This window comes from Lissotriton helveticus, chromosome 5_1 (genome assembly GCF_964261635.1).
Source record: "Lissotriton helveticus chromosome 5_1, aLisHel1.1, whole genome shotgun sequence".
Taxonomy (NCBI): Eukaryota; Metazoa; Chordata; class Amphibia; order Caudata; family Salamandridae; genus Lissotriton; species Lissotriton helveticus.
Window position 1 is genome coordinate 2,071,972,939 of NC_136065.1, and position 11,677 is coordinate 2,071,984,615.

Sequence of the window (11,677 nt, forward strand, 5' to 3'; positions counted from 1 at the left end):
GCCGTTGGAGGATTTCCATTGCAGCATATACACTGATGGTTCAGCGCAAGTTGCGCATGGGTCTAAACACGCATACGTTTCTGCTTGCACCATTGTGGTAGGTGCCACGGTGAATGATGAGTTCAAGTCGAGAGTTGTGCACACGGATACTCTAGGGGACTGCACCGCACAATTGGCAGAGCTTCGTGCTCTGATGCTTGCATTGGAGTACGCTGATCCTAGTGTGACAACTCTTATTGTGAGTGATTCTTACTACTGTGTCCAGTCTTACAATGAGAACCTCTTCTTTTGGATTTAGAATGATTTTCGTGATTCCAAGGGTAGCACAATAAGATGTAAAATGATCTGGGTCCAAGTGGCTGAGCTTAAAGAGCAGTTGCCACTCGTGTTTGTAATTCACACTTTAGGTCATCAGCGCATGGGAGTCCACTCTGTTGGCAATTCGTTGGCAGATGAGGCCGCGAAATCAGCAGTATCATCATATTTGGTTGCAGCAGTTACACAGTCCAAAAGTAAGATTTATGATGATATCTTGGCAGCTGTTGCTGCGACTGAGAAGGGAAGTAAATATCAAAAGGGATTCCCTTCGAAGTATTCATACCACTTAAGTCCTGATAAAGTTCCGTATGTGAAAATACCTGACGTTGGTGAAAGGTTGATTCCCAACGCGGATCGCAGGCACACATTGCTCACAGCGGCCCATGAAGGAGTTGCGTCTGCGCATGCGGGCGTTTCGGCTACTGTGGCTCAGTTACAACAGCGTTTCTGATGGCAGGGACAGTACAAACAGACGCGTGATTATGTCTTTCAATGTGACATTTGCCAGCAGATTAAGCCTTCAACTGCTACGCGTCCGCCCCATACCAAACGCTCTTTGGTATCAAGATGTTCGTACCGGACCTTGACGGTCTAGACTCGGCGGCTGTTGCTGCCTCCTTTGACGTAGATGAAAATTGCAATGTTTTACAGAAGCTACAAGAGACAAGAGACAGTCTTGCAAAGGAACATTTGCCCTCCACCTCGGATGATGCTTTGCAGATCCCAGTAGTTGGCTGGCTACCCCAAGTTGGAGAAGTGGTTCGGGAGAAGATCGAAAACAAGAAAGAATTTAGTCCCTCTTATCGAGCTCCAGTTCCAGTGCTTGGTGTGAAGGGCACAAGAACAGTCATTTTATCACCACTTCCAGGTCGTAAGGAAAACAGGTATATCTCTATTGACAATGTCAAGATACACAGAGTGGCCGATTCTTCTTAGTATGACACCAGTGGTCTCATGTCCTTCGATTGTGAGATGTTCTGTTTTTGCCCCGGCTTCAAATCCTGTGCCTGATGTTGCCCTTGAGATGCCTGCAATTTCTAGTCCTTTATTGAGTACACTGCCGGGTACTCAACATGATGAAACTGACTACACTTACCCAACTGACTTATCGATGCCTGATTTACAAACTCGCTTGGCCACAGAATCCAGATTTTCATTTGACACTGTTTCACACACATCAAGAAAGACTTCAAGGATTACTGTTTATGTAAGACTGTTTAAAAAACATTTTTTTACTTCCGCCTTGGACCTATATTTGGCTGGTGCTTTTTTTGGTTCACCTTTTTATGTCAATTGGTTTTGTGTTTTATTTTTTCCGACTCGTCAATGGACACTATGTCGAGGAGAGAACATGCATTCGACATATCAATGGAACATTGGCACCCCATTCCTCATCACACAGATTGAAGAGAGACTTGGATTTGTTAACATCACTGCTTGGCCTCTCCTAGATGGGATTGTATGGGATGCTGTAAGATTTCAAATCCATGGCCCCACTGAGGTTATAAATGTCCCTAATGTGCTTAGAGTTAACATGGGGGATGTAGTTAAACAAAATATACGTTCTGATGATTGGGATGTTCAGGCCGTAGAAGCTTTGTTTTCTGATTTGAAATATTATGCTGCCTTTGATGCTAAAGATTTGTATTTAGAATCTGCTAATTACGGTGATTTATATTGTTACCAACATTATGGCAATCACTACCTGCATAAAACTAATACCAGGAGGAACACTGTAAATTATACACAATGGGAGCATTGTCCAGCTCCTATACAAGGCAGTTCTGCTTCCTTTTTGTAAAGGTTCACTTATTTTACTGATTTTAATCAGTCAAATCCCAATGCATTTTATTTTAAAATGACCGAAAAGTGCACATCCAAAGTTAGACTTACAGATACTAAATTATTGTACTCGAAGTCCTTTCTAGACCCTTTGGCTGTCGGAGGCTACGAGTTGTGGAAGGAAACAGTTGACCTTAAATCGGTTTGGGGTTCTATAAGTTGGCAAGTGCAAGGCACTGAGGCTTTGCACCGTGCACGTCTCATCCCGAATCACACGTTGTTTTTGAATTCTACAATTTCACAGACAACATGCTTTGGATTGGCTACTACAAAAAAATTAAATGCTCCTTCCTTCCCTGATTTAGAAGAATATTCAGGTTGGGGTAATACTAAAAAAAATTCGATTAGAGAGTTGCAAACTCTGTTGCTAAATTTTTCTTTTAACATATCCAGTTTGGATCCCAATGGCTGGTTGCTCTGGCACAGAAGTGCTGACTCGTCCCAGCATCGTTTTCTGGGTTTAGCTCAAGGCTTTACACAGGTCAGGGTGGATCCCCGTTTTGAAAGTGACCATTCTGTGACTACCTATTCTGTAGGCAAATTATGTCAGAATTGGCTCAAACATTCTACCTTGGCGTCAGTTAAACAACATTTATCTAACCTGACCGACGATGTTGATCTGAATGATTTCATAAAAGGCCCGGCTAAAGGTAGATCTAAAAGGTGGATATATGCTGTTTATGATGAATTCTGGAAAACTTCCCAGATTGAGGCGGCAACCCGCCTTAGGGCTATAGATCAAGCTAATTTAGAAAAAGTGCTAGCAGTTGTAGATAATAGCATTAAGACGCTTTCTTCCCGCATTTACACGTTGGATAATATTGTGTCATCTGTTGTTGATATTGTGCAAGATGAAGGGTCTGTATTATACCATGGTCAAATCAATTGCGTTCTATTATGCAGTTTGCGTGGACCCTGCAGACTCTTAAGGCAGGAAAAGTGCAATGGCATTACATGAATACCTCTTCCCTGTTTGCCCCATTTAATTTGACTGACTAGCAGCGTTTACTTTCAATGAAGGATGCCTCTTTTTCCATGTTACACATTGAGCGGTTGGAGTCTTTACCGTTTTCTGTGGCAGAGGCCACTGCTGCAACATGGCTTATCCATGGATTGATAACTCTCCCGTTTCCTCTGTTTGAGTTCAACAGCTGTATGAAGTACTTTGCCATTGGTAGATACAAGCCTCTTGGAAGTTCTTATCTCCATGAACCATGGTCGCTTCCTTTTACATATAGATGCCTTACGGAAGACAAGGAAGTTTATTTGAATGGTGAAGAATGCACTGAAGCACCGGTTCACTCATTAATGTGTAGACATATCCAATTACACGGCTCCTGTAATCAGAACGAGCCAAATTTAGCCTGTGTTTTGAACGGTACCCCCGTGCCTGCTATCGTTCCCACATTCACATTACTGGCAAAAGGGAGTTATTTACTATTAAACAATGAGGATTGCTGTGGGTTAATAAAAGGAATTGCTTATGTCGTTACCGTCAGTGAGCGTGCATTTTGTTGTAAGAATGTAATGTATCCACCCCGCATGGGAAACTGGATGTTTCCATTTAATCCTGTTTTTTTGTTTAATTCGAAATGGATGCACGTCCTGTGTTTCGAGACAAACTGGCATATCTGGTGCTGTTTCGCAATAGAATGCTCGAGTACTATGGAGCGATGCCTCTTGCAACCTTAAGTGCAGCTTATGGATTATCGTTTCGGTTTTCCTACTTTACATGTGTCCAGCCTGTTTTTCATTGCCTGAGTTGCGATTTCGACTGGGCCCTGGATTTTTGTCTCTGCAGTACGGTGTCTCCCAAAGTGTATTATAACCAGCTCATGAGCCCCTTAGTTGCTCATGAATTGCTTTGTTCTGACGGAGGGGATTATGGCCTTTGCAGCGATACATGGAATACTGGGTCGTTGAAATGTATTCACAGCGGCGCAAGATTTCTTGGCACACAGCTTCATTGAGAACCCACCAAGTTGTCCTCTAATGGTGCTAGAGGCTCCAGCAATTGAAGAGCATGTATGTTCTTTCCCGCGATTAAATTGGATGGCTGAACTATTTTCAGATGAGAACAGTGACTTCCTATTGGAAGCTGTTGCTGCATATTTTGCATATTCAATGTTAGGATGAGGTGTGTCAACGTCATTTATTGGACACTGAACATTTTTATTATTATTATTTTTTTCTAGCATATGAAAACTTTCTCTGCCCCAGGCCTTTTGACTTTGCTACAGCCAATGACTAAATGTTCTTGATTATGAGATTTTGTTTTTGGGTGAAAATCTTTTAAAATTTTTTTTTCACTTGTGCAAATTTGAGCTGACTGTCGTTCTTGAACTCTGCATTCCAAAAAATGTGCCCCTTATCTTATCTTATCTTATCCGTGCTCGGATCAAAGGAGGGTGTCATATAGATATGCTTTGCCTTCATACTGTGTTAAGTTAGCATGAACTTATTAGAAGTTTAAACGCCATTTTACCTTTCTGCTGCTTTTGCACATGGCACATATTGTTATTAGAGCTTTGAGTCTAGTAGAATATTTTGCTTCACACGAGAATAATATGTTTTGCTATTGTATCAGCTTTGCTTGGTAAGCTATGTCTGAACAGTGAGTGCAGTGGCCTTCAAGGTTATTTCAACACAGTGGTTGTTGTGAGGTCTGATCTGCGCACGTTCTAGACATAACACATATGCAGCGCAGAGCATGCACACACACTTGATGATTCTTCGCATGCAGAGAGCTGGTGGAAGACGATGTGATCCCTTTCCACTAAGATCAGAGGTATGGGGCCGCCTTTCTAAAACCCAAAGAGACCTTCTTTAGATATAATATAATATACTAGCAAGGGAGGGTAAGACTTAGGTGCCATTTAGCCTTCTTCCCTTTAGCATTTTAACATGCTTTCTCCCTTTGTATTTTATGGACTAGTAACTATGCTGATAACTTTGTTTCTTATAATATGTTTGCTTGTATTAGCTAAGATACTGCGCTTGAGAACACTGCTTTAGAAATAAACATTTCAAACTTGCACGTGTCTTCATTTACTCCTCCTTCTGCATTGATATTTGGTATAACGAAAGAGTGTTCATGTGTTCCACGTTACCTGAGGTGTTCTAAGTCCATGTTCTGAGTTGTCTAAACATTGGGAGTTCGTAAGAACCAATGAGACATTGATTGCTAGTCTGGTAGGGGATTTTGTGTACTAAGGTGAGTTTTGGCACACCCTAATTCACTGAGGTTCCAAGTCTCTATGCACAGTCCTGTGTGAGAGCAGGATCCCTGCAGCAGTTATAGTGTAGCTTGTTATATTATGTTATACTATAGCATGGTGTATTATGTTATAGTGTAGCATGTTATATTACGTTATACTATCGCATGGTATACTAAGTTATAGTGTAGCATTTTATATTACGTTATACTATAGCATGGTATATTTTGTTATAGTGTAGCATGTTATATTATGTTGTACTATAGCATGGTATATTATTTTATGGTGTAGCATGTTATATTACGTTATATTATAGCATGGTATATTAAATTATAGTATAACATGTTATATTACCTTATACTATAGCATGGTATATTAAGGTATATTATAGCATATTATATTATTTTATACTATAGCATGACATATTAAGTCATAATATAGCATGTTATATTGTGTTGTATTATAGCATGATATATTATGTCACAGCACCTGAGACAATAAAAACTATTATACGCGATGGCCTTCATTTATTTATAGAGCATGGTAAGTGGGTGTGGTTGAAGGAGTGATAAATAGATCATAATGTGCACATATAGTAAGATTAGCAGGGGTGAGCAAGCTAAGCGTGGAGACTCACTAGAGGACAGAGGGCGGAGCAAGCAGTCTAGCACACTGAAAGGATGGACTACTAGAGAGCGTGATATAAGTTAGGTTGGGGTATGACCTAAACCTGGGCCGGCTTTAGAGCAGTGTGACGGGTGCAGTCGCACCAGCTGCCAAGTTCAGGGGAGGGGTAAGAGGGCGCTGTGTTCAGAAATAAATTATGGGTTTAAAAGCACCTGCTGAAGAGTTTCCTGTGTGTCCAGCAGCTTTCTGGAAATAATACAATGCCAAGACAACTCTGGTGATAAATGTTCCCTCTGGAGGGAGGTTGGTGTTTTGATTCATCATAAAGTTGCACAGAGGGTTAACATGCCAGCTGCAAAGAAATTGTACTGTGCATATCACAGAACTGTATTTTAAATGTGGCGTTTGTACTACTCCAGACCAAACACTCTGAAAATATACTGCCTACTAGTAAGGATGACTTGCAATTCCTGCACCTTGTAATCCTCATTGTCCTATGTTACAGTTCCTATAAGTTGATTTACATACGTATGATTCATTGTCTCTGTATAATGTGTGTGATATAAAGCGCGCTGATATGAGTAGATCTATAAAATATCTGAAATGTATGTGAGAGTAGGATATGGAGAGATATGGGGCCCTGTTGAAGGGTGGTACTGAGGTAAGGCATGGGAAAGAGGGTGATGGGCGTGTGCACCAAAAAAGATTGTTGCACCGGGCGCCACCAGTGATAAAGCGGTCCCTGATCTAAATGCTAGTAGACCAGTAGTATCAGTGGGACAGAAGAGTTGTGGCTAGAAGGTAATATTGGTCTAGTAGCTATTCAGCTATGAGCAGTTCTTAACCTTTTGACTTCCGGGGCCCCCCAATGAATGACTGCTGGACACCAGGGACCACCACCCAAGCAGGTATTAGGATTTGAACCTAAAAACAATACATAAAGCTACATAAACAAGTAAACATTAAACAAATACATACATTATGAAATATTTGGTTTCATATATAGACAAAAGTAATAACATCGAAATACTAATGTTAATGTGAAGATTGAGCATTTCACAATTTGTATTATTTGTAAAAGACAAAGCAGTATGATAGACTCTATCATATTGTCTTTTTTGCTCCTAATGTATTTTTTTGTTGGTGCTTATTAGTGCTTTGGGGTCACCAATTGTCCCCAATACTGTTCTCTGTTCTTGAGATGCTCGAACGAATCAAGATACAAACTTCATTTTTAGCTTCCAATTTTAAATTCCTTCACATTTACAGCAGACTTTACATTTTTTAATTTTACATTTATCTTTTTTTCATGTTGATAACTTTAAGTAATCTGCAAAAATCACTCCACTTTTTAAACAGTTGTGGACCCCTGAGTAGGTGTCTTGGCCCCCCAGGGCTCCACAGACCCAAGGTCAAGAACGCTGCCTTAATAGCTTACTAGTTATTTCTCCGCCCAGGCCACCACACCTCCTTTCTTGGGAGATGGTCTGGGTTCTTTCCAAGAACCCTATGGTCTCTGGCCTCATCTGGTTTTTACTACCTCTTTAATCTGATTTGAGCAGCTTCCTCAATCTCCCTGTAGGTGTCTCACTCCCCCAGCGTCAGGCCCTCCCGCTGATCAGGGTCATAGGTGAGAACATTCGCCACACCCTGAAATAGAGAGCTGGGCCCAGCTTTTATTATTAATGTTCTAAAGACAGGTTTGTTGGCTACATCCACTTAGCAGTGTGAGTAAAGTAATAATTAGCCATGCTCTGGAAACTACTGCTGGACTTCCCTTGGTGGAAGACATTGGACTAGAATAAATTACATTCACATGGCTTAATATAAATCAACTGCTAAGATAGCTGTGTGGGTTGAGCGCCTGCTGCAGTGCAGCTGGTAAACCAGGTTCTGCGTTGATATTGCTGTGAACAGGTGCCTGAGGCACCTCCGACAAGAGAACAACAGACTGATTGCCTGGCAATGAAGCGTAGGCAGTAATGAGGGCAGCGGGAGAGAGTAGGAACACCCTCCCTTTGAGGTGAAGTCCAGGCTGTGATGGACTAGGAGGTCTCACCATCTAAGAGCATGTCAGGCAAAAATGCAAGTGACAAAAATATCGAAAAATATCATTCTCACTAACATTGTCTAAAATATATTTTTATAAATATATATCAATTTGAATAGGAACATTAAATAAATGATAAAAGTAATATGACATAAATAAAATATACTTAATGTTTTTAAAAAACAAATAACAATTATAATTATTTCCCAAAAATAAAACACACACACACACACATATATATAAATATATATTACATGTATCTTATAAAAAATAATATTAAACTAATACTAGTAATTGATATTATATTTAATAATTATTTTTAAGTATAATAACATAAAATATATCAACATATACATATATAAATAAATATATATATATATATATATATACACATTATCGTAAAACAAACCATTTTAATAAAAAAAAATACAATTTACAAAAAATATATTACATATCAAAAACATTAATAATTATAAATATTATATTCTTAAATAAACAAAAAAGCAATAATATAAATGTAAAAATGTATAAAGTAAACTATAACATTTTACAAATAATACATATTCTATTCCCACTTCAATTTATACAAGAGTAGGCAAAGTTTTGGGCTCAGGAGGGGTCAAATTGACTAGTCCCATTCCACGCAAAGCAACACTAGGGAAATTGTTGGATTACACATGGGTAAAATGTACTATTCCGCTCCAGTCAGTTCAACTGTAGGGTAATTGTTGGATTGCAGAGTGGTACATTTACTATTCCCACTTCCGTCTTTGCAATAGTAGGGAAAGTGTTGGATCTCGAAGGGGAAAAATGTACTATTTCCACTCCAGTCCGTGCAACAGTAGAACAAGTGATAGATTGCAGAGGGGTGAAATATACGATTCCCACTCAAGGGAGTGCAACAGTAGGGAAATGCTATATTGCGGAGGGGTAAAATTTACTATTCCCACTCAAGGGAGTGCAATAGTAGGGAAAGTGTTTGATTGTGGAGGGGTACAATTCATTACTCCCACTCCAGTCAGTGCAAGAGTTGAGGAAGTATTGGATTGTGTAGGAGTAAAATTGACTATTTCCACTTCAGTCAGTGGAATATTAGAAACAGATTAATTAACTTGAACAAAATAAAATTATTTCAAAAACATACCAAATAACACAAATAAATAAATATGTAAATATGAAAAATCTAAATCATTTTTTATTAAATTAAATATGTATTACAAAGTTTAATACATATAAATTACCACACATATTGTTATAATTAAAGTACAAAACTATATTTTCAAAATAATAACCAATAAATATAATGTTATTTACATTTAGAAAGCACAACACAACACAACACATACAACAAAAAATAATATAATTATAAAACATGCGTTAACTATTTTTAAATGTATTCTTACTTAAATACCTTTTTGCCCTATATTTCTACAAAGTACACAGAACATTTCTAAGGTGAATTCCTTATATGCTGTTATTTAAGCAGGTTAAATAATTAAATATGTATTAGAATAGTAATATTATTTAACTTTTACTAAAATAATTATATATAATTACCCCCTGGCTCGTTATCCATACAAAACAAACAATCCACACCTAATATAAATGTTAAAAACAATATTTGCAAAATGTTCATAATTAATTGTCAACTAAACAATTATTATGAAAATTGAACTATAAAAATTAGTTAATATTTAATTAACTTCCCACTCTTTACTCCTACAAATGCAACAACTCACACATTATATAACATAAAGAATATCTTAATTATGTATTTGACGTAATCATTTATCATTTCAATAATTATTATAAAGTAACATTATTAATTAATTATTATAATTAATTTCCTAAACACCCTTTACCCATACAAAAATAATGTGCCCCAAAATAATAATTTTTATATTACACAATTTACATAATTAATTATCAATTACATTATTAATACTAATTAAAACTTATTTTTTAATTATTAATTTACTTACCACCGTATACCCCTACAAAACACAACCTGCACGTCACACTTTATTAAAACAAATATATCCAATTATCTTAAATAATTATCAATTAAAGAATATAATTAAAAAGTAATAATTCAATAATTATAATTAATTTAATTCCAATCCTGTACCACTATAAACCCCACAACCCGCAACAGCACTAAAAATTAAAATATATTTATAGGAAATTAAATTTCAAAACTACTAACAATTAAACAATTATATCAAAATAAACCGCTACACCAGGCAATCGCAACAATTGCCTGTGGCGGAACTATACCCCCACCATCCTGATGTGGCAGGGGAAATAGGCATTCAGATGGCGGAGGGACCGCCACCGCACGGCTGGTGGTGGCGATCCCTCCACAATTGTAATCAGCCCCTATATTCTTAACAACAATATTTCTGAAAACTATTGTAATGATTTCAATATTTTTATAAATTAGATTAATGATTTAGATATTGTTCAAATCGATATTATTTACCTTAAAATCAATATTCATGACAACGATATTCTTGCACACAGTATATCTGTGTGACGATATTTCAGACTCAATATTTCGATCTGACCATATTTATGTTTCTATATTTTGACTCAACACCACATGGAAGCAAGTCTCGTTCTGAATCCATGGAACAGACAAACATACATTTGTTTAAGAAAACTATCCAGGGAATCATCATTGTAATCTCCTTGCCAGTGTACTTCCAGACAAAAAATTACAAAGCCTTCTAGACAAAATGCAGGTGGTTATGCTTCACCTCTGGCTCAATCAATCAGATTTCCATCGTCCAGTAGAGGTAGTGCACCAAACCAGTGCACCCTCATCCCCCACCCTGTATGACTGGCAGCAAGTTTTTGCAGTTTTCTGCATTGGACAGTGAGGAGTTATCTCCTCTTCCCTAATGCAGACTCCATCTCGGCTACACATTCTTCAAGTGATGACCCAACAGCCTCGTCCCTCACTGTCTCCAATACACTCCAAACTTAAAACAACAAAACCCTTCATAGGCCAGCCAATGACCAAGATAAAAGTACCCAGACGTTGGCTGCCCACAGCACCAAGTCTAAGGAAGAGATCCATCCATGAAGTACAAATAAATTGAAAGTAACTCAGATATTGAAATCTTGTTGCCCCAATATCTTACCGACACATGTGCCCAGAAAAGCCAATAAGGCCAGAAGGACCAGGCTCTTCATTCTTCTTCCTTCGATAGGCAATCGAAATGCGTCAAGTAAAACAAACTCTGGACTCTTCCTAGAGCTCAAGGCGATCCTCGGCCCAACTTATATACACAGCAGAACGCCAGATATGTCACCATGCCAAGGGCTTGGTTCATGGAGGGAGGGGTAGGGGAAGGAGACTTTGTTCCCCAACTGTCTGAAAAGAGTAATTAAATCCAGGGTGTAGGCAAAGCTAGCACAATGTTCTCTAGAGAGTAATGTAAAACATGTTGTCCTGTAGAGAGTGCACAGGGTTGGTGTCACCAGATTGGGGAGGTTTGTTCTTGGAAGCAACAATTACAATGAATGTTTATTTGCTGACTCAGGGTGTACTAGGACAAGGTTTCCAGTGAAAGCAGGTGTGAAACCCAACCCAACATTACAGCAGCATACTCAAATTAGT

General features: G+C 38.2%; 1 protein-coding gene across 1 annotated transcript in view; it reads right to left on the reverse strand.

Annotated features, from left to right (window-relative positions):
* The window catches only part of LOC144756308 (uncharacterized), a 30,704-nt gene extending 19,353 nt beyond the window's left edge, over positions 1-11,351 (reverse strand). The window contains exon 1 of the mRNA XM_078646005.1: positions 11,199-11,351. Coding sequence (XP_078502131.1) covers positions 11,199-11,250 — 52 coding nt within the window. The 5' untranslated portion in view covers positions 11,251-11,351. The remainder of the gene's footprint in view (positions 1-11,198) is intronic.
* Positions 11,352-11,677: the final 326 nt, after the last annotated feature.